This window comes from Corythoichthys intestinalis, chromosome 6 (genome assembly GCF_030265065.1).
Source record: "Corythoichthys intestinalis isolate RoL2023-P3 chromosome 6, ASM3026506v1, whole genome shotgun sequence".
NCBI classification, from domain to species: Eukaryota; Metazoa; Chordata; class Actinopteri; order Syngnathiformes; family Syngnathidae; genus Corythoichthys; species Corythoichthys intestinalis.
This window is the reverse complement of record NC_080400.1, coordinates 15,898,070-15,922,675: the sequence shown is the minus strand read 5'-3', so window position 1 is coordinate 15,922,675 and position 24,606 is coordinate 15,898,070. Positions and strand designations below refer to the sequence as shown.

Sequence of the window (24,606 nt, the reverse complement as noted above, 5' to 3'; positions counted from 1 at the left end):
TCGGTACCTTTAGCAAGGTTAATAACCACTGTTCTAGACAATGCTAGCTGTCAAATGTGCCAAATATAAGGGAAAAAAGTGTGTGTTGTTGGGCACTGGTTTTGCTCCTGGGAACGGGCCGTGAATTATGCATTTTTATTGATGACGGACTATATTTTTACGCGGATGTAGCTACGCTTGAGTGCACGTATTTCAACACCGGAAGTTCCGTCTTAGGCGGAGGGAAAAGGGAAGGCTTCTTGGCGACGAAAGAACTGGTCGTAAAGTAAACCGTAAACAGAACAACCGCTGGACAAACCCTTCCAGTGTCCACACTTTTTGGGCAATTCGCCACCCGGAACGACATCTTGTTGCGATTTTGTAGTCAATTTAATCGACCTGCACAGTTGGGAGCCGCAATGTCTGGGGTTGTGCGAGGCCCGGCGGGAAACAACGATTGTCGAATTTACGTGGGCAACCTACCGCCCGATATACGCACTAAAGATGTGGAGGAGGTCTTCTACAAGTACGGTACTATTCGGGACATCGACCTGAAAAACCGCAGAGGAGGGCCGCCTTTCGCTTTTATTGAATTCGAAGACCCAAGGTAAGACGCCAGTGATACCTAAGTTGAGCTATTTTCAGCCAGTCAGCCGCCATTTTGTGGCTAACTGCTAACAGACTGTAACTGGACCCGGTGTGTTTTTTTACTTGGATATTATTGTTTTATTTGCGGAATCGTGGAATTGGCCGAATTTTACCCCTCACGCTCAAAATATAAATAACATTTCCACAGTTGTTATAGTTGCTTCCCTCTTTTTTTCTGCGGAGGCCGATTGTCGTTCGGCTGGTCATCCTAATGTTGAATAAAAGCACCTGGGACTTTTATGTTTTCAAACAAAAATAGTCAAATATGAATTATGTGATCACGCTACCAGTCTATAAGATTTATCTGTAAAATTTAATTTCTTCTATACACCGGTTTAAAACCAGCCCACTTCTTTGCTGTGTTGTCAAGGTTAATAAATTATCTACTTAACTTTCCAAAGTGTAAAGCATCATATTAACCAAAAATTTTACGGTTAGCTCTTAAAAGGCAACAATAATTGTCAGATTCTAAGTCACTCTTGCTATTATAGATTTATCGCAATAACATACAACCGAGTTTGAAAAATGTTTTTAATCTCGTAACTAGGAATGTGACAAAATATCGAAATGGTGATATATCGTGATCCATTGTATCGCCGAAGGTTATCGATCTGCTCCTGCCAAGAATCGAGATATCGTCTTTAAAAAGTGTCAATGTCTTAAAAAAAAAAAATAAATAAAATAAAATAAAATAGAAAGGAACCAACAAATTGCTACCAAAATCTTCCACCATAATAGTGTTTCAGTTGATTCTAAGGCTGCATTGACAGTGCTCGACGCCCAGTCCATTTAGACTAGAAACTAGGGTTCTAACGGTGCACAAAAGTCGGAATTTAATAAATTTAATTGTGTAAGCGGGATCTGTGTATTATTATTTAATTACCGGTGTTTTAGCTCATTCCAATTTATTTTATTTAAATGGGCTACTTTATTATGTGTTTATATTTTATTTACAGATGTGATGTAGTATTCATTATGTTGTATATTTTACGTTGTATAATTTTAGTTCCTATGTGAATATTAGTTCCTACTTGTTTTATTGTGGGAGGAGGATTTTGTATTGAACACGGGGCCGTGTTGGTTATTATTATTGCAGAGAAGACAGCAGTAAATCAACAAAAACAAGTCAACTGTGCCCCGATCTACCACTTAAAAGAGATCTGATGGACTCAAAAAGTGGGTTACGATTGCATATTAGTTTGTAAATCGACCTGATCCACTGTATTTTTACACCAGTGACTTCCGGTCTGGCCGATCCTAGCTACCGGTAGTAGTATTGACGCAGGAGGATCGGGTCTCGCGTCAGATAATAAACTCTGCCGTTCTTTTCGCGTGCGTTGTGTTGGGCCGCTTCTGGGACACGTCTAACACGCGGCCGCATTGCGACTGGTGTGCATTGGCTGATTGACTTTAACGCCCGAGTTTCACTGCGTTCTCGCGGCGGCTACGTTGTTGCGCCGTTGACGTTTCTGGGTTATACTGTCCTACCGTGTTGGTCCTCATTATAGCAGAGAAGACGGAGTAAATATAATATACACAAAGAAACTGTAACCCGATGGACCCAAAGCTTTGAAAAGTAAGGGTTACATTACGTCAGAAACGCGTTCGGTATGCCTCCGTTCCAAACCGAGCACCACGTACCGAAACGGTTCAATACAAATACATATACCGTCACACCCTTACGAGAAACGTTCGGTCATTCGAAACCAGAGCATTCACAGTCAGTCTGTTTGATTTTCAGGGCATTTACAGATCACTTGCTGTTCATTTTAGAGCATTTACAGATCATTTCCTGTTGAGTTTGAGTCGCTGCCTATTCATTTGGGTGATTCCCAGGTCACTTCCTGTTATGTAACACAAAATAAACAGGAAGTGACCCATAAAATACCCCAAATAAAAAAAGAAATCAACTGGTAAATGACCTTTAATGGCCAAAAATTACCTCATTGCCTGGCATTGGCTGCCACGGGCAGCCATTGACGTTCAATCCGTTTGAAATGTGAGGGATGGCAGCGAATGAACGAATGTTCATTCGCTGCCACCCTCCCAGTTCAAATGGATTAGACGTCTACTAGTGATACTCATTCCAATTCAAAGCAGAAGCTTGTTTTTCTGTTTATTAGTCGTTTGTAGAATATCATTGAATGATTTCCTGACCAATGTATTGATAATCGTTGTATCGCCATATCGTCAGATCATCGTTATCGTGAGCTTTGTATCGCGTATCGTATCGTTAGGTACCAAGAGGTTCCCACTCCTACTCGTAACACCAAATTTTCACCCCTACGAGTCATTTAAAAGATTATTTTACTTAAGCACCCAATTCCCAAGTTCGTTTTTAAGTTAATAACAGTCAATTTTAGTCCCCTGTTGTGAATTAAATTGGATATCAAAAATGGATTTAACGTACTCTTGCTGGTCAAGTGAAGTTGGAAATAAATGTGTTGTACTGGCCTGACAAAAAAGTTTTTTTCCCCCCCCACTAGTTCACAATTCAATGTGTTACTAAAATTCTTAGCTCAATAGTTGATTTCGATATTCCGACGCTCATTTCAATCCGCCACTCACGTCTGGTTTTCTTGGCCAGGGACGCCGGAGATGCCGTCTATGGCCGGGACGGATACGACTACGATGGTTACCGGCTGCGCGTGGAGTTCCCCCGGAGCGGCAGGGGTTCCAGAGGCAGCAGTTTCGGCGGGGCTGGAGGCGGTGCCGGCGGAGCTCCCAGAGGTCGATACGGGCCCCCGTCCAGACGTTCCGAGTACAGGGTGGTTGTATCCGGTAAGTTTCCTGCTAGCATTGACTTGACAAGCTTTGTACAGTTTTAATTTTAGATTAGGGCTGCAGCTATCGATTATTTTAGTCGTTGATTAATTCATGAACTAGTTAGTTCAAATAATCGAGTAATCGGATAAGGAATATAAAAAATTAAAATACCTTTGCTGAGCCTCAAACGGTATGAAAAAATAATAAATAAAGATCTAAGTACAACAAAGAACAATTGGCTTACTTACATAGCAAAAGTCCACTAGCTTAAATGTTATAAAATGCTAACTTTTTATTTTTACAATGCTCAGAACAAATGGTTCAGGCAATATAGCTATAAACTAAATTACAAATGCGTTAAAAAAACGTTAGCTCAAACAAAAACTTAGCTTACGTTGGTCTTAACAGGGAGCAGCTGGATTCAGCCATGTGAAATGAGGCAGACCGGAGGGCAGTGTATCCACCCTAATCAATAAAACGGAATGCAAACACTTTCAAAATAAACCATTACAATGCCCCTTCAAATAAACGAATACTCGAAGCAACAAAATTTAATTCGAATATTTTTTTCTAATCGAATACTCAAGTTAATTGATTAATCGTTGTGGCACTATTTTAGATTCTTCAACTTTTTTGAAAGTGTCCAGGGCTTTGAATTGTTTCTGTCTGGCAGAACTGGAACAACGCACACAAAGTATTTGAGACCGCACAACTTTGAAGCTATAAAAAGCCCACCAGGTTTTGTTGCTACCTTTTAGAATGCAGAAAAGCTGTTATCAGTCAAAATGTGAGCACAATGGGAGTTGTATATAAAAATTCTGTCTCAAAAATTCCATTTAAGCCATGATATTTGTTTTAGAGTACAGCACGGTCTTTGTTTTTATATAAAAAAAAAAAAGCCAAGACGTTTGCCACGCACTGAGTAGATTACTAAATGGCCGGTTTTAAAAATGATCATAATTTGAAAACTTAAAAGCCCAAGAGACTCTCTTTCAAATGGACTTTGAAATGCAAACGTAGTTTGAGATGAAATGCATTAAAATAGAGCTGTCCCGACTAGTCGACATAGTCGATGTCATCGATGACGTAAATGCGTAGACGAGCACAAGATCCTGTTGACAGTTAATGAAGGGGGAAAAAAATATATGCTTGGAAAGTTGAGAATCGGAGACGCTCGGTATGCAAGCAGGGAAAGTGGCACAAACCCAAAAAATCGCACCAGGGGTGGCCAAACCATTGACTGATTTCAATGAAACAAAGGACACTAGACTGTTGTGTCCTGTCTCTTCAGTGCCAAGCTTGGGTGCATGTAGTCCGGGAATGAACACCTAAAGCGCCCTCACCCAGTTGTAGTTTTGGAATACAACAGCAGACAACAAGCTGGCAGATCGTAAGTCCATCTGAATAACCAACGACATTTTTTATTGAGGCTGCTAAGGCTGTCGCGATATGCACTAAGTCCATTTATCGCACGGTCATTAAAAATGAGGGTGGTTATTTTCACGGCTGCGTTTTATCGCCGAGTGTGTCCGTGCGTGCATACATTTGTACATGCGTGTTGATGTCATATGAGACTCCAGTTCTTTTCACAGATGTTTATTGGTCATCAACATGCCGTACAATTAGTGATGCACGATAATACATTTTTCAACCGATACCGATAACCGATAATTTCCTCCTCATTCCTACCGATAACCGATAATGTCAAGCCGATAATTCTATTAAAAGATTTATGTAAAATTTTAAACAAAAGAAAATATTACTGTGCAAAAATATAATTTATTGCTTTTTTTTTTTTTTCCAACATAAAATATGAACAAGTCGTCAATTCCAACATCTAAATAATGACATTGTCTGACATTGTGTAATGGTAAACTTTTGGCAACAATTACTTACAGAGTAAATACCTAAGTTGCACAAAAATGCCTTTAAAAGTAAGCCATTCCTAACATAACATTAATACACTGCAAAACACACTTCCTTAAAACTAGTCAGTTATAAGTGTAAATCTATTGGAAATAAGTGAAATTATCTGCCAGGACTTCATGTGTATTTCTCTCAGATTTCTTGGAAGAAAAATAGCTAGCTGAAAATAATCTCAACAGCCTTATTTTAAGCAATACATTATTATACTTAATCCTAAAAAAAACTTGGAAGAAGAAAAGATTTTGAATATTTGTGGCTACAGAATATTATTGTTATTTCATTACAACAGGAATGTGCATATTTAAATTGATAAGTGTTAATAAGTGCCAATAAGTTTAGATTATCTACTGTGACTGTTATTGAGCAGACAAATAAGTTAAATTAATTTGAAAAGTGATTGCTAATGTTATATGCTTTGTTGCACACTGTGAAAATGATTAACTCAAAAGAGCGAGATGTCATGTACCCATTCTGCAGCGCTTTGTTTACATTTGCGGCACTCACGAGTCGCGACATTCGCTTTACAGCAGCTAAACTGATAAACGGCAGTACTATTTGGATGCAGTTGGAGCTCGCATCTCCGTGCGTGTTGTTTTGTGCCTGAGTTTTGTTAAGCCGAAAATAAAGGCGGCATTACAAAGTCATCTGACCGCTCGTCATTTTACATACTGAATGTATTATTGACGGGCTGACTTCGTTTTCTCCATGTTTAAATTATCATCTAAACACTGTGCCGTCATGATAAGCTTGCTTACTGGACATCACTTTTCCAAATGTAGTGGTGAAAATGTGATTGGCATGTTTTTCATGAAGAATGGTGGTCGTATAAACTGCATTATTTTTTTATCCAGGGCTTTGGCTCTCGGGTCATTTCGGTATAAAAAAAAAAAAATCGTGTCTCGTCTCGGCGGCGGCTACGTTCGTACCGGATAATCTGCCCGCACCGGCCGGTTTGCTGCGGCGTATTCGGGGCCTGGCTCTGCTCACACGCCGTGAGGGAACGCTCGAGAAACCGGGGTGTTCGCCGGAGGTCCTGAAGCCGGGGAACCGGGCTCTGCCCGCCCCGGCGATGGCGAGGCGGCGGCGGCCTGCCGGACCGGCCAGAGCGGCGGGCTCCGTCGGAAGACTGCTACTTGCCGACTATCGGTCTCCAGTCGTGCCGGTGTTTAGCCTTAGATGCGAGTTTACCACCCGCCTTGGGCTGCTTTCCCAAACAACCCGACTCTTAATCGTCACAAGCCCCTAGTTTAACTTAGTGTTTACAATAGCTTTAGCATTCCCGCTAGCAGCAGCAGCCTGGCATTCGTTCCAAAAATCTTTGTGATGCAGTTTTAAATGGATGCTGCGTTAGTGATTTTGAATGAGGACGCTTTCTTTCGGCCTCTTGGAACCTCTGCAGTACATGTTTCGCAAATGGCGAGAGCGTCGTTTTTTTAGTAACAGCCGCCATAATATTCAACTATTTCTTGGCGTGTAACTCCACCTCCTCAACCCCTCCTCCCTCAGGGGCTTCAGAGAGGGGAGGGGTTGAGGAGGCGGCGTGCTGAATTCTTCGGTTGTGCACATTTGGAGGCTAAATCAAGTATATAATTATCGGATTACATTATCGGTTGAATTTTTTATTATCTGGATTATCTGTGTGACGTCATAATTGCCATTATCGGCCGATAATTATCGGCCACCGATATTATCGTGTATCTTTACGTACAATTAAAGTTCAGAAATACAAAATAAGGAAACACATCTATATTAAACACTGTCAACTAAAGATCCCGATCGATCGGGTCCGATCACGTCATTTTCAAAGTATCGGAATCGGCAAACAAATATCGGACATGCCTTTTTTTAAATATATATACAGTATATATTTTAATTAAATCGTTTTCTAATTGTATTTAACGTTACAGACAAAATGTCTTACACACATCCAACGTCTTTAGTTTGGGCTTAAAGTAGGGCAATCAAATCTATCGCGTTAACGGCGGTAAATGATTTTTAAAAAATTAATCACTTTAAAATATTATACGCAATTAACGCATGTGCCGCACGACCCACTCACGCATTGTCGCGTCCAATCTATAATGGCGCCGTTTTACCTATATATAGAGTTAAAAGGCAGCGCAAAATGAGTAGACTGAATTTTGGCAGTCTTTGGAGCCTTTTTTTAAATGGCTAAAACCTTACAATCCCTCTCTCAACAATTAGAAATATCATGGGATGCAATGTGGGGAAGAAAGGTAGTAGTTGATCTTTTTCTTAACACCCTATATTATTTCCCAACGCAGAGAAGATATATCAATTGGTGCCACTACGCACAGTGATGGTTGCACTTCCCATCATGCATTTGGGCAGAACAGTTAAATGGCTACAGTATCATTTACTGAAAGCTCAACAAATACACTAGATGGCAATATTTAGTCACAATATACAAAGTCACATTTATCCTTTAAGAATTACAAGTCTTTCTATCCGTGGATCCCTCTCACAGAAGGAATGTTAATAATGTAAATGCCATCTTGAGGATTTATTGTCATAATAAACAAATACAGTACTTATGTACTGTATGTTGAATGTATATATTCGTCCGAGTTTTATTCATTTTTTTCTTAATGCATTGCCAAAATGTATATGATCGGGAAAAATTATCGGGAATGATTGGAATTGAATCGGGAGCACAAAAAAAAAAAGCAATCGGATCGGGAAATATCGGGATCGGCAGATACTCAAACTAAAACGATCGGGATCGGAAGCAAAAAAACATGATCGGAACAACCCTACTGTCAACGTTAGCATTGCTACATTGAGGGTAATGAGGAAAAAGACAACCTACTTTAACCTGCTATAAACAGGCATGAAAATGGCGTACCTTTCGGCAAAATTCGTTTTCCATGTCTCCCTCCTTCAACGCACCTGAATCACGGAATCAGGATCGTTACCAGGCTCCTGCAGCGCTTGCTGATGAGCTGATCATTTAATTCAGGTGTGTTAAAGGAGGAAGACATGGAAAACAAGCTGGATAGGGGCTCTCGAGGACCGGACTTGGGCACCCCTGGGTTTAAAAAAAAAAACAAAAAACTTTTTTCCGGCACTTTTTTTTTTTTTTTTTTTCAGAACATATTTGCAAATTGGAAAGGATTATACCTTTGGAAGTATGGGCTTAAAAAGAACAAATGGTAATATATACCTTAAGTAAATTGAATAATCTGACCCATTAATCTGTTAACTACGCCTGTCGCGATAACAAATTTTAGTGTGCGATAATTTATCTCATAAATTATGGCGATATGCGATATTATTGCCCCCCATTTTTTTTTTAACCAATTTACAATAACACAGTGAGAATACAGTATATATTAATAGATCAAGTACACCCATTTAAACACGATAAATGTTTACTCAAATTCAAAAATACTTTTTAAGAAATCACAACTAAAAACAATAGACCATGCCTCTCAAAAGACAGAAATACAGAATAAATAAAATGTGTTTTTCCAGAAAAAACTCGCGAAACTTGGGGGAAAAAAGCGCTTTTATCAAGGTTTCATCAGCCGTGATTGAGTATAACTGTCGGCCAAAACAGGCAGATAGCACAGATCTAAGTCCGCCTGCCCCTCTGCTATAGAATGTCTTGTCGACATTTGCGTGGCGGCGCTCTTAAATAGAGCAAGGCTCTATTTTGGGACCCGCCCCTCGGTGCAAATTCATTCAAACTTGCCGTTCCGTCCAAGACGGCTGTCCACTGCTCCCTTTCACCAAAAAGTCCGATCCAAAATACTTTAATGCCCCGGATGGGGGGAAGAAGGAGAGGAGTCGGTATTAGCTTACCCACTTTATTGTGGCAACAATAACAAAGAAAAACAATAACAAAATAACAGCGGGCTGCCGCGACATGCATCTCGCTATCTCGTTTCCTTGTACATCACAGCTCGTCTCATAAGGGGGCTACGCATAGTTATGGACATTACAATACACAATGAATAGGTTGCTGATGAACGCTTCACACTAGGCTGCTGCTAGTTTGAAATGGTCTTAAAAAAGAAAAACACCTCTTTTGCAAGTCGTGGCGGCTTTTATTTTAGTGTGGCGGTGCGCCAAAATGTTTAATGTGTAGGAGAAACCCTGAATCCATAATGTCGCGATGTTCCGATCCGATACTCTGTATCGTTATCAGCGCCTAATGCCGCTGCTGTTTTGGGGGTATCGGACAGTATCAGATTTGGTCACGAGATCGAATTTGATCCAGTAGTCGCGTGTATTTCCAGTACTATAGACCCTACACACGTGACGTCACAGCCACGCCCCCGCGCCATGTTGTCCGGATACTAGTCATGTTAATGCATTAGCGCTTCGTAAATTCCTCCTATTATGGCGTGTTTTTCTGCTCGTTAACATTAATAATCAAAATGGTGAAGTCGTGTGTGTGGCGGTCGGTTGCAAAAACAGAGAAGATAGACGGAGAGACTTGAATTTTTACCGTATTCCGAGAGACCCGAAGAGGAGACCGAGATTGACTGCTGCAATTCGACGAGAAAACTGGGCTCCAAACGACAACCACAGATTATGTAGTAGTCATTTTATATCTGGTAAGATGCATTTAATATATATTTAGAGGGTTTTGGGCTGACAACCACAATTAAGATCATTGCTAGGCTAATCGCCGACAACATACACTCAGACGTTGTGAATGAACTACCTGAAAATATATAATTATAAGGGGATAATCAGACAGTTGTCATACAATTAATTTACAATTTCACTATTGAGGTCAAAAGCCAAAAAATAAATTCAACTAGGGACAATCTGGAGTAGTGCTATCGCACTTCATATTTATTACGTATTATGTAAGTATATAGTGAGAGTGCTATCGCTAAACCATATAAACATTAAAAGCCCTAGCTCCATTGACAAATGATATGAAATACATTAGACTTGACAGTGGATGTTAGCAAGAAGAAAAGATTTTGAATTGAAAATTTCGTAATTCACCTTCCCGAGCACAAGATTCCTGCCGAATTTTCGTGTACGAGGACATGTTTCACCCAACCAGCAACGTAGCATTTATAAGCCTCCAAGCTCTTAAAGTTTTTCAAACTTTCGTGAGAATAGGCTGATTTTGTGTGGACAAGATAGTTGTAAATATCAGGATATCAGATGTCAGGCGAAGCCAGCGGGTCGAAAAACATCGATGTAGGCATCAAATACGGATCTGGCGAATGGATAAACTGAAGCTTTTCCACGTAACGCCTTTTATGCAACGGATCCAATGAGTTTACAGCGTCAGATAACACCGGGGCTTCCATGAATTGCTCTAACTTCCACGACTAATTGAAAACAATGAGAATAGGTCTGAAAAAGAGGTACAATATGGCGGCCGGAAACAGCGACACGCCCATTTTATGACGTAGGTGAGTAGGGTCTATAGTGCTTTTCGGCTGCTTTAAATAAACCACGAGGCAAACATGTTTGGACTACTTTCTTTAAAAATTAAGAAATATGATTTGTCATTTGCTGTTTATTTTTTGCATTATTTTTACTGGGCATCGCATCGGTATCGACAAAACATATCTTGAAAAACATCATATTGGAAGTCTGGGGGGAAAAACACCAAGACATCCCTAGTTTATACTACAGGGTTACCCTCGGGTTATTAAGAGTATTGAATTTAGTTTTCCATTATTAAAGGTTTTAAAAGTATTAAGTTACCTGTCGTAAGTCTGGAATTTTTTCACCGTGGTTTTAATTTTCAAGAACATCTCAGTGCAACCTAAATTATATCTGTGACGAAATTATTATTATTTTTTTTCAATCCATAACGAAGACGACAAGTAGAATTTTTACGATGCACTGCACCCTGTGCGTGCGCGCCGTTAGCATCATTAGCATCAACATCACAACAGCAGACAATCGCACAGTACTGTGTGCTAAGGCAAGGAACTGCTCAGATGCCTTAGTTGTTATGTTCGACGAAAGCCTCAACAAGACAACCAAGTCCAAACAGTTGGACCAGCATGTGAGGTATTGGATCAGCGACCAAGTCGCATCCAGATACTTTGGGTCGCAGTTTATGGGTCATGTGAAGGCAGTGGACCTACTTAACATTTCAAAGTAAGTTGCCAATTTCTCCAATTAAAATGTCTTAGATGCAATAATGTATTTCTGCACGGTTTGCCTTTCGAATGAATGTGAATTTCGCAGTTTTAACTCAAGAGTTAGCCATGTTCAATGGGGTATTGGCAGGTGCACTAGCCTTAGCATGGATAAACCGGAGTCGTAGATTCACCATCACCCTCAGATACACAACACGGTTGACACTATTATTGGAACGAGTGCGGGGTAACGTTGGTCTGAATAACATGGCATGGTGATAGGCAAATTATAATGTAGGTGATTGTAAAACACCTCCTGGAATATTTAAATGTTTTTCTTGATTAAATAAGAGTATGGATTTTCTCTAGCCTGGCTCTGCCAGACTATTCTCCCTGTATTTTTCAAACACTGAGAGAAATAGTCTGGGAACCATCCCATTATCGGCCTTTTCGAGCAGATACAAAATCAATCGACAAATCAGATTCGTTTATTTGCGTGACGTGTTCGTCACGAGCAACGTCACTCTTGCGCGTCGAAAGTCGTCTCTTCAGCAGCACAGATGGTGAACGGCAGAGCCGAGAATATGTTCCAATCCACGGTAAAATCAGTTTTAAATGACCAAAAACACATCGACACGAGTCATTGACAACAGTCTGTCTCGCGCTAGCCATGTCGAATAAACTCCGCTCTCTTCGTATGTTTACTTCCGCGCGCAAGTCCATCGTCCTGCGGTCGCCATTTTACTAACGTCACGTCTGCCCGTCGCTGATTGGTCCACTCCGCTGTCTGTTTGCTGTGGCTTGCTCCGCCCTGGAAATTGTTTCCGTGGGAATGGTGGCCAGACTCAATAGCTGGAACAGCGGTGAGTCTGGTGTACCAGGCTAGATTTTCTCTATCTGATTAAAAGAAATGTCTTCAATAGCTAACAAAGGATTAACATGTGTTTTGTATACTTCTTGTAATGTGATTAGGAAAAAAAACGATTACCAAGGGAAATGGTCATGTGTAGCTTTTTCATTTTGTGGTCATTAATGGTAAACTACTGCCATTTAGTGGCTGTTTTTTAAACTTTCACTGCCAATTGTAGGCACTTTACAGTTAAGGTGGCCAACTTGACAATCGCCTACCTACCACCTTGACTCGGTCCTCTTAAAAGGGAAACCTGTTGTATTGCAAATGTAATTTCTGAAGTTGCTTTACAATAATAGTGTAAAATCCATTTTATCCTGGGAAAAAAAATTCTGAAAGACCTTATATTTAAATGTGTTTTAATTGTATCTTCAATAAATGTGCATTCTTTTGTCAAACACGTAGTAATTGAGGTTAAATTTGATGTTCAGTGCTTTATTTAATATGATTCAATATTATCTAAATAATGGGTGCGAGAAAAGTATTAATTTTCAGTTGAAATGGCATTAAAAAAGGTCTTAAAAGTCTTGAATTTAGATTTATCAATCCTGGGGGGACCCTGTACTAGGTGATGTATTTTTAATCACCTTTTTTCAATGCCTCGTTTTACTTTTAATGCACATTTCCAGCTAAAATGTAAAGCCCAGAGTCATATAACTGGAAATATCATGTTTTACAGCATATATGAACCGATTAATCAATTTATCATTGAACTAATCTGTTATTAGTCGACTATTAAAATCTATTTTGGCCACCTTGGTGATGTTGCTTGTAACTATGTTTGTCTGGTATGTTCAGGACTCCCTCAGAGCGGCAGCTGGCAGGACCTAAAGGACCATATGCGCGAGGCGGGCGACGTGTGCTACGCGGACGTGTACCGGGATGGCACGGGCGTTGTAGAGTTTGTGCGCAAAGAAGACATGACCTATGCCGTCCGAAAGCTGGACAACTCCAAGTTCCGCTCGCACGAGGTATGTTGTTAGCGCTTTAGTCTCTGTGGATTTGTGTGCGTGTGCCAAGTGAGGTGAGTATTCCCCCACGTCCCCTCTCCTTACGTCGCCATTCCTCCTACAATGTGCAGTTGTCTTGTGTGCCGCCAGGGAGAGACGGCGTACGTTCGCGTGAAATTAGATGGTCCCCGCAGCCCCAGTTACGGACGATCTCGCTCGCGCAGCCGCGGCAGCCGGAGCCGAAGCCGCAGCCGCACCCCCAGCCGCAGCCGGAGCCGAAGCGACTCTCGAGGACGCGGACGGCCCTCGCCGCGCTACTCGCCGCGTCACAGCGGCTCCCGATCGCGATCGCGCTCCTAGGAAAGCCGGTGGCTTTATTCCCTTTTGCTCAACTTCCCTCTGCTGCCCTGTGATGTAACTAGGGTTGCAAAAACGGGAGGAATTCCAGTAAATTTCTTTCTGGAGTTAAAGGGAAAAATGACACCGTTATCATGTTTGTCCCAGCAGAAAGAATATTCTTTCATGAATTAAAAAAAAAAAAAAAAAAAAAAAAAAAAGCACAAAATTTCATTTTTATGTGTAATAGTGGAGAAAAGAGTAAATAAGAGCCAGTATTTCCAGGAAGTGGCCTTTTGGCATGGGGGCAGACATTTTATCGATGCCGGTACTGTTTTAGACAATCAAATGTGAGTATGCTGACTTACTCACCCTCTTTCGTTATGTCATTATTATTCAACATATGCATCCATGCTTGACCCCTTTGTGTACATATCTGTGGGTATAATTGACACCATAAAACTTTTGTTTTTATGGTTAAACATTTTCCCTGTTATCAGAGATGCGAAAGACGTTTGCTTAAGTAGTTAACAACTAAAACGACTAATTTCTTAGACATTTGATAATGGAGATAATATTTAGACAAGAAAATGATGCCATTTACGTGCGCTGCCATTTTGTGACTGTAATACCCACACTCACGTCAGGTGCATGATAACTGGTATTAATGATGTCACGAGAAAAGGAGGGGTATCTGGCATACTCATGATTGGCTAAATCTGTATCAGCTTTCATTTCCTGTAAAAAAATGCCATTTCTACTACTACACTTGAAACAATGACATTTTGTGTTTTTTTTTTTTTTTTTTGATTTGTTATTTCCGCTGAGCTGCACATGACAAAAGGTGTCTGTCCCTTTAAGATGGGAATTTTGGAACGTTGTCGTTATTAAGCGAATGTTGCAACATTTTGTCGTGTACAGATGTACACGCTAAATACAATTCAATGAAATGTTTTATTTGGATTAACAGAAAATATCTGCGTTAATGGACTACACCAGAAATCTCAACAAATTTCTACTGTTGCCAGGTTGAAATTTAGACGATTTTAAGGAAGAACAAATTGGTTAACAAATTACTTTTCGATTAATTTGTTTATTGGAAAATTGTCGTAATTCAATAATATCGAGAAACAAAAACTTGACGACACTGTCATACAGACATTTTGATCTAATGTTTTAACTAATTGGCTGCCATTGACGGCGATTGATGCCCAATCCAATCCACTTGAACTGGGATGGCTGGCTGCCAACCCTCTCGTCCAGTAGTGATAAACTAATTCAAATTCACAGTTGGATGACAAAAAAAAACAGCTACGCAATTGGACAACTGTCATCAATGCCACTGAAAGCTACAATAACGAATCTTCAAATTTGGTTGCTAACCTTCAGTCCCATCAGTCAGTCCTGGCAATTCCCCTGGAAAATTCCCGCAATTTTGTAACCCTAGGCGTTAACTCCCAACACTTTTTTAATTAAATAGTTTTGTCCTTGTGGTAAAAGTATGTAGTTGTTCACTCTCCTTACCTCTCTTCCTCCTTTTTTCCCCTCCACCTGCACAAAAATGTTGAGCCGCCTCAATGTTTTTGCAAATCAAAAAAAAAAAAAAAAAAAAAATTGGACAAACACCACCACCAACGCTTTAACTGTATTTCACCTTGTGTCTTCCTTTAGAATTCTGAAGAGAAGGATTAAAGTGATTTGGAATTAAAAGCCACTGTGGTGGAGCACATTTCATTTGTATGGTCAGGATAGGACATCAAATGGAGGCCATGGTATGCTTCACATTCCGTCAATCCATGTCATTGCTTTGTTATGCATGTCATTGATTTTAAACTGCTCTCTGGCCTGCGACACGCAAAAGTTGTGGTGTAAATGTAACATATTTGCTGTTGTATGTATACAAAAAAAAAACATAGGACTTGATGCAATGTTAGGGATTTTTCCCCCTGTTCATACTGGCTTTTTTTTTTTTTTTTTCTCTCAATTTTGTTTTTCCCCGATTTTTGTACGTTCTGTTCTAACGGTCTGCCTCTGATTTTCTTCCTGGTATTTCAAGGTTTTGATTGGAGAGAAGTGGCTCAGTGGATCGCAATCCTTTGGAGCTGGATCCATTTTTAGGAAAGGGATTATAGGCAAGAATGGATGCTCGGGAACGGGATCAGTTTTCCAGGATTTCCCAACAAAATTTTCAGAACAAATTAATAGGGGACCTCCCGGAGCAACTTTTTCCTTGATTTCCCCCGGCCCCCTTTTTTAAAGTTTTTTTTTTTTTTTAATTTTTTATATTTTTTATCGTAGCCTGCCACCTTGCCAATCTTAGGTTTTTCAGTGATAATGGCGAGAAAATTGACGAGAAAAACAGGACCAGGAAGTTGGATCAAAGGATGGAATCGTAGATGCCTGGTATGAGGGAATCAAAAGTTGGGGAGGGTTTCATAGGGGTTACTAGTTTGAATGTTGATTGCTTGTTCTAACCTTTTTTCCTTCTAGCATTTTCAATAAAGACATTAAAAGACATAATGCCTCTTTTTTTGTTTGTCAAACCTATAGTAGTCTAGCTGTTCTATCACAAAAGTTAGGTCGATTGTTTGCATTTAAATAAAGTGAAATATATTCATTTAAAATAATTATTCAAAGAATGATTAAAGTCTATATTTACATTCATAATATTAAAAAAAAAAGAAAACTAAATTTATATTCCACCGTCTTTACGCCACGGGCGAATGTTGCATTATGGGAGGAAATAAGATGCCGGCATAGAAGGGCTGCTGGAAAACGCCTGCGCATTGCGGGGAGACGGTGACTGACCAATAGGAAGCCGTAGCTCGCAAAGAGGGTGGAGCTAAGCATCGACATAAGTGAGAGTGGATCGTGAACGTCTTTCTACAACATTCTCATTGTGCTTAAAGATTAAATAAAACTGCATTTTGAAGACGGAGCAGCTGGACAAACTTGTCCGCCTGCGTTCAACATTGGAACTCTTCATTTATCTTGCTCTTAACCTAAGGTAAGCTCGTGTTTTATTTATTTGCAGGACTGTCTCGATTCTCGTATTAAATTTCGGACGTGTATTTTTCCTAAAATTAAACTCATGTGAAACGTATGTGGTAAAAAATGGCAAAGCCGAATGTGTTGTTCTACGGAATTAATTTGGCCAAGTAATATCAGTCCACCTGTATCAAGTTTCATAAAGTCAATAACGTGGCGCGTTGAAAAATAAGTTTAAAAACAATAACGACTCGACGTAGGCTAAATAATTAGCTTGGGCTGTCGCATTTGATTGACACGTATGTTGCACTCCCTCTTCCTTACACAGGGTTCATCCTCCTGATATTACTCATCGTCAACGTCATGACTGACAGGAAGGCCGTCATCAAGAACGCTGACATGTCCGAGGACATGCAGCAGGACGCGGTGGACTGCGCAACGCAGGCCATGGAGAAGTACAACATCGAGAAGGACATCGCTGCCTACATCAAAAAGGTGATCCAAAGGGACAGTTTCTCACTGGCGCCTCCAGAAATTTTTCATAGGGGTGGCCAGATGGGGCCACTTAAAATCTTTGGGTGGCACACCAAAACTAAAAGCCATAATTCCAGGTTTTCATTATATTATTGCAGTAAAATGGTCAGGGGAAAACTATCAGAAAGACTTAAGGACACGACCACTGATATACTTTGGTGTATTGTGTAATATTTGATGCTACTAATGATTTAATGTGCATAGTCCATATGTCGAGGTGGTTGCAGCTCAACGTTGCATTCGTAGGAAGAATTGACGGAGAATAAGTTGTCTTTTAGCCAAAACTCGGCGTATTTAATTTCCATCGACATGCGGATACATCCTCTCTCATTGCTGTCTTCACAGGCAATCCCAAAAATCAAAGTAATCAAAGTCAAACAAAAAGAAGTAATATAAGTAGCACTTTAGACAATTAAGTCCCATCTTGTGGCGATAAGATAATATGTCAATAATAACAAGCAATAGGAACATTATTTCAACATCAACTGAGGACACATCCATAAATACATAACATTTCTCTCAACACCATAACTGTCCAGTCAACATTTTGAGTTCCACAACCATTCTGTTTTATTGTGTTATGTATATATTAGGCATAAAGTGTACATTTGACAAAACAAAATAATTACTGGGGAAAAGCAGGTGCTGGCAGATACAAATAAAAGCAAGTACAGAGGCAGTCATATCTTAACTAGATATTTCCCAACACAATGTTAATGTGATACAAAAATAATTATTACTGAATGAACAAAACATAAAAAGTACTTCACAACAGGGATCAACAGATTACCAGGCTATACCGTATTGCAACATACACTCATATCGTTGTTTAATGTAACTCAAAAATAATTACTGAATTGTCCGAACAAATATACTGAACAAAAAAAAACAAAACAAAAAGAGCTTGCCAAAACTTAGGAAAACTGTGCTCACAGGATGCAGTGCTCACAGGTAACGCAAGTGCTATTTTGCACAATTTCTCCTCACTTAACCTCTGTTGCTTTCGTCGTTTCTTTCTCTCCTCCTGTGCTAATTTTCTTCTTACAATAAGAAGCAATGTCTGTCGACTTTCTCTTCATCGTCTGAAAATTGACCAGCAGCAGCTAGCATTAGCTATGTAACTCAGTTACACAATGGTAAATGGTGTTATACTTATATAGCGCTTTTCCACCTTTCAAGGCGCTCAAAGCGCTTTACAAGTCGAAACCACGTCAAAAAGCTGCTCTAACGGGTGTGTAACAGCACAGTTTAGCTCTTAAAAAGCACATGTTATGATGGCGCATACTTCCACTTCTTCTTTTACAAAGGTATTCTGACTTATATACTTACTTGTAGTCTTCTCTCTCTTTACTTTTGTGGCGTTCACCGAAATAAGCTGCCCATCGAATGGCATACCGCACACAGGCTATTTTTAGACCGTGACGTCCCACCGTAAAGCGGAAGTAAGCCGAAGTGGGACATTATAGACCCGCCCTCGCATAGACCCAACGTAATTACTGCTACTTTTCTCCGGTAATCTTTCAAAAACGAACATGCCAATCACGCATTGCTTTTTTGGAACTTGTAGAAACGACTCTAGAAACTTTCCAGAAACCAAAAACTCGGGAGGAAAAAATGTGCAGACCGAATCAACTTGCGCGGACTTTTAACACCAGCTCGGCGAATCCATTCACGTTTCATATGCGGTAAACATTATGTTGGGTTGGCATGGTCTTTCAGAGGACAAAGAGGTAAGCCATTTTTATATTTTTAACTTATTTTTTTAGCGTAACGTTGTGCCGTACTGCTTCTTTCTGACAATGAATGACCTGAAAAGAATTACAATGGTATCTGACTGCAACTGTTACCGTTTCGGTTATATACTGGACTGTCTCAGAAAATTAGAATACACAATATTCTAATTTTTTGAGACAGTCCTTTGTATATATACAGGACTGTCTCAGGAAATTAGAATACACAATATTCTAATTTCCTCAGGAAATTAGAATACACAATATTCTAATTTCCTGTCTCAAAAAATTAGAATATTGTGTATTCTAATTTCCTGAGACAGTCCAGTATATATATATGTGTATATATATATATATATATATATATATATATACACTACTGTCATTTAAATCTGTCTATGCTGTCCTCACTCCGAAGCGTCTACTTTTTCCAAAGCTAGACAGCTAGTGAACGACGCCTTAATAATTAGACTTCTTCCTTTTTCATGTGATTTATTAATAAAATGGCCTCAAACCATTGTCCTCTTTAGACCGTCGTAAAACTACAAAATAAAAGTACACAAGCATTGCATTAGCAACAACGTTAGCTTAGCACGCTATACAGGTTCACTAAACATAAACAAAAAGCATCTCATACAAAAAATATAACATTTCGCTTACTAACATAATATGTGCATTCTTTACAACAACCATACTTACGGACAAATCTTGTCCAAGGATCATATAAGCACAACATTATCAGCCCGAGACGTCGTGCAGCCATAATGAAGAAAGAAAAGAAGAAAATAATAAACCATGTTGCAAAGCGACCACAAGAGTTCACTGTTGGACAGCACAAAAAGCCTTGCTGTAAAACTTACCAAAAGGCAGAATACTTTCTGAGCGGGACATGTGCGTTAATTGCGTCAAATATTTTAACATGATTAATTTAAAAAATTAATTACCGCGCGTTAACGCGATAATTTTGACAGCCCTAAGATATATATATATATTAAAAAACAACTTTAGTAAGGGAGAAGTGTTAATAAATTATAGGATTAAGATGTGTTATTAATGAAAAAATTAAAAGTGTTGGTTGGCTGTCACTGAGTAGCATTTGCGATCGCTACACAAAGCTAACTAAATTACCCCCAAGAACGGTAAGAGACGTAGGACAACCAGAGGATATATAAGAAAGACAGGGCTGATGGTAAATGATCGCTTGTTGAAACAGGAGAATGTCATTGTCAGTCGCGTCGATAAAAAAGCTAAAGCTATGCTTAGGTCGGCTCGTTTTTTTTCGTCTTTTTCAGCCTTCGACACTAAAGTATGAAGCAAGCATAATGGCCACCAGGGCTCCATCCAGCCATCGGAGTCTGCTCCGCGCCTGGGGGGTGATATCAGGGTCCGACCAGTGTGCCACGACAGGGCACCGTACCGTTGCGGGTACTCCGGTGAAATGCCGATGTCACACGCCCGTACCGGTGCCCTTTATTCGGCTTAGACTCCAACAGACTCCGATGGCTGGATGGAGCCCTGGTGGCCATTATGCTTGCTTCATACTTTTATGTCATTGCCGTAGCCACCTGCCAATCAAACACACCGGAACTAGCGTTGAAGTTGAATCTTTGTGTCAAAATGATTCAATCGAAAAAAAGTGCCTTCAAAACTTTTTCCACTTTAAAAAAAAAAAGTGTGTTCAAAACTTTTTCCACTTTGAAAAAAAAAGTTTAAAACTTTTTTGCTTTTCAAAAAAAGTGACACTTCAATAAAAAAAATATATATATATATCAAATAAAAAATATATTAAAAAAAAAAAAGTTTTTGCAAATGATTTTTTTCTTTGATTAAAAATAGTTTTTTGATTAAAGCAACTTTTATTGCGATTGAATGATTTTGACACAAATGTCCTACCCCTAATATGGCTCAAACACAAAAAGGATTGCTTCAATCAAAGAAAACAGTTTGAATGAAAAATAAAGTGTTTAAATGCCAATTCAAAGAAAACAGTTTGAATGAAAAATAAAGTGTTTAAATGCCAATTTCTGAGTCTCAAATATTTTTTCACATTCAAACCTTTTTTTCTACGATTGATTAAAAAAAAAAAAAAAAAATTGAAGTGATTTTTCTTTTGAAAATATGTATTTTTTTGTTTGAAGCAATTTATTTTTTGATTGAATAATAAAGACACAAATGTCCAAGCCAAAATGTGGTCCAAACGGAAAATTACATGACTTCAATCAAAAATGGTGTTTCAATTAAAAAAAACTTGACTTTAATCAAAAAAATAAAATTCAATCAAAGAAAAATAGTTTTCAAATATATTTTTGAGTTTCAAATTTATTTTTGCATTCAAACACATTTTTTTTGATTGAAGTGACGTTTTCTTCGATTGAAAATATATATTTTGATTGAAGCAAATTTTTATTTGATTGAAGCAACTTTTTTTTTTGATTGAATAATAAAGACACAAATCTACCTCCATACGATGCATGTGTGATACATCATTGGAAAACTTAAAATCTCTATTTTCGAGGGGAAGAAAATTTTGAACAGGAGGGCGTTTTACAAAAAATATATAAAAAAAAAAATTAAACAGCGAAACCCCATTTGGAGGTGAGAGCATGAAAGAGCAGAATTAAAGACACCATGACTTTAACGATATATTATTGCGTACTTACCTTGTTTCGATCCAAAAACTCCATGTAGCATGTATCACTGAGGGTCAAGACACAGCTGTGAATGGCCACAGCTGGATATTTTGAGGATTTTATGCGTGAAACATGGTCGTATGACAAGGGTGGCGATGCAGAAATCACAGACATCAAGGAGTGGTCGAGATTTTCTTTTTCATATATTTACCCGTTTAAACGTTGTTTTTCAATTTTTCTTTGTTTGGATCGATTATCTAGCATCTAACATATCGGGGAAAATGCGACGGTAATAAAAAAAATTAAAATTAAGCAATAGTTATATGGTAGATAGCCGTGACTTTTTTGCAGACACCATGTTTTTCATTGTGACGTAATTTGTTTAAAAGTTTAAAAAAAAAACTAAAAAATTATTCACTCACACATTTTAAACGAAATATTAGACGTCAATTAATGATTTTAAGCTAAAAATTAGACATTTTGAAAAATAATGAATTACCTTCGTTTTGCACGACGTCTGTAAACGGGGGTTTCCAGGGTAAGCTGGAGAAATGAAAAATAGTTTGGGTGCTTAATGCGCCATGAATCTCTTATGACAGCATACAGACATGTTCTTTCGAACACAACAGTTATTATGGCATACTTGGGAACTTAAAATATTTTAAAATTTATTTTGGCATTCGAACAATTTTTTATTTTTATTTTTTTGGGATTGAATAATAAACACACAAATCTACTTCCATATTATTCCTGTTTCATTTGGTTATCTCATTTGGATTTTTACATGAATCTTTTTTTTTTGTTTGTTTGTTTGTTTTCTCCAGGAATTTGACAAAAAGTACAACCCCACCTGGCACTGCATTGTGGGTCGCAACTTTGGCAGCTACGTGACTCATGAGACTAAACATTTCATCTACTTCTACTTGGGCCAAGTCGCCATCCTGCTCTTCAAGTCTGGCTGAGACTGATTTTTGTTTCTTTTTTTTTTTTTGTTCCTTCATGTTTTCACTCCTCGATGCTTTAAGAGGCTTGCGCATCACGTACTCTAATGATAATGACAACTTCACGTAATGATGCAGCACTGCATGGGTGACTACTTTTATTTGGTAGGTACAGTTGCAAAAAATGACCAATCTGCGGTTGCAGTTTCAAACCAACTCTTACTTTTTGTTGAGTTAATATCGTTAAAATCTGAGTCGGTGGACCAAAATGGAGGCCCCGAATTGTGATTAAAGAGTCTGAACGTCATCACTATGGGGGCTAGAATTAGGTAGAACTTTTGAAATTAGATTTTTTTTTTTTGAAGATTGTTAATTATTTTGATGCCGATTTTGTGTTTGTCGTATAAGACTTCGCCACACTACAGTGTCCATGTCGGAACTTTCGAAAGTTTTTCACCTTTACAGTTTTGATGATTAAAATTATTGCCAATATTCATCCAATGAAAAATTCCCTGCCGAATATTTTTTTTTTTTTGTCAACAAGACACTTTTAAAATTTAGGATTTGTTCTACCGAGTATTATTTTTTATCGAAGTTTTTATGTTTCAACTTTTCGTTTTTCTTGTCTAAACTTTGTCAGAATAACACATCTTTAAAATATCGCAATTTTATTCGACGTAAAAAAAAAAACAAACAAAAACAAATTTAATTCCTTTGAATTTGCTAATTTACCATCTGATTCGCAGGTATCATTTTTATAATATACGAACAAATGTAAAAAAACACTAAAAGTTAGACGTGCTTCTACCCAATCGTTGGCGTGTTGTTTTTGATTATTTTTAAGTTTCTGTTCTTATTCTCCCTGCAATGTGAATTGACGACATTCTCGAGCACTTTTGTTATTACGGACATTCATATCGTCTGCTAGCGTTGTTCAGCTAGCTCGTTTCGGGTCTTTTACTACTAGCACTCTTCTGTTATCGTTTATTAATATGGTAACAGAACAAACATCTTTTCTTTGTAAGATTTTGCAACTAGCTTATGTCAGGTGCTGGTTTAGTCTAATGTGATGCTGCCTTTTCTTTGGATTCCTTTTGTTGGTTTGTCCGAATTCTTGTCCACCGCAAGCTAAGTGTTAGCTTTGACTGTGATTGATTATTATTTTTGTACTTTGCTGCCATTAATGACGATCGACGTCCAATTCATTTTGACTGTGAGGGTGAATTCATTCAAAATGGAGTCGCCCCCTCCCTGTAAAAACGAATTGGACGTCTATCGCCGTCAATGGCAGCGAATGAGGGACAAGGGATGTCTTCCTTTTCTAATAAGATTGATTGCCTCTGGCATGTTATTACTGTTGTAACTGTTTTAGCTGATCCTTTCAAAGCGCATCTGTCTTGGGAACAATGGCACATCATTTATAGTTGCTAAAAAGCCAAAACGTGGGAAAACTAAGAAATAAAGAATTATTGTTGACTTGAAAGCTGATTATCACAAACATGTTAAGTTCAAATGTCTAAATTTATCATTATTTTTGTAATATTCCACCCGAGTGCGACAAATGAGTCAGGGAATGGTCAACATGGGACAAAATGCCCACACGTGTGGGTTGAAAATAGGAGTGGGAACCTATTGGTACCTCACGATACGATACGGTTTGCGATACAAAGCTCACGATAACGATGATCTGACGGCTGATACAACGATTATCGATACATTGGTCAGGAAATCATTCTAGGGTATTCTAAAAACAACTAATAAGCAGAAAAACAAGTTTCTGCTGTGAATTGGAATGAGTTTATCACTAGTAGACGTCCAATCCATCTGAACTGGGAGGGTGGCAGCGAATGAACATGCCAACCCTCCCACTTCAAATGGATTGAACGTCTATGGCCGTCAGTAGCAGCCAATGCCAGGCAATGAGGTAATTTTGGGCCATTTTAGGTCATTTACATGTTGATTTTAAGTTACTTCCTGTTGATTTTGGGGTATTTTAAGGGTCACTTCCTGTTCATTTTGTGTTACAGAACAGGAAGTGACCTGGGAATCGCCCAAATGAATAGGCAGTGACTCAAATTCAACAGGAAATGACCTGTAAATGCCCTAAAATGAACAGCAAGTGACCTATAAATGCCCTGAAAATCTGACAGAATGACTGTGCAAGCTCTGATTTCTAAATGGA

General features: G+C 38.8%; 2 protein-coding genes across 2 annotated transcripts; both read left to right on the top strand.

Moving 5' to 3' along the window:
• Positions 1 to 210: 210 nt before the first annotated feature.
• On the top strand, positions 211 to 13,822 carry LOC130917650 (serine/arginine-rich splicing factor 1). Its single transcript, XM_057839268.1, has 4 exons — positions 211 to 586; positions 3,215 to 3,408; positions 13,114 to 13,286; positions 13,416 to 13,822. The coding sequence occupies exons 1-4, from the start codon at positions 399 to 401 to the stop codon at positions 13,623 to 13,625; spliced, it is 765 nt and encodes a 254-aa protein (XP_057695251.1). The 5' UTR covers positions 211 to 398; the 3' UTR covers positions 13,626 to 13,822.
• Positions 13,823 to 16,431: 2,609 nt separating this feature from the next.
• LOC130917651 (dynein light chain 2, cytoplasmic) lies at positions 16,432 to 23,907 on the top strand. The gene is made up of 3 exons (XM_057839269.1): positions 16,432 to 16,608; positions 16,918 to 17,084; positions 22,308 to 23,907. The coding sequence occupies exons 2-3, from the start codon at positions 16,953 to 16,955 to the stop codon at positions 22,443 to 22,445; spliced, it is 270 nt and encodes an 89-aa protein (XP_057695252.1). The 5' UTR covers positions 16,432 to 16,608; positions 16,918 to 16,952; the 3' UTR covers positions 22,446 to 23,907.
• The last annotated feature ends 699 nt before the right edge of the window (positions 23,908 to 24,606 follow it).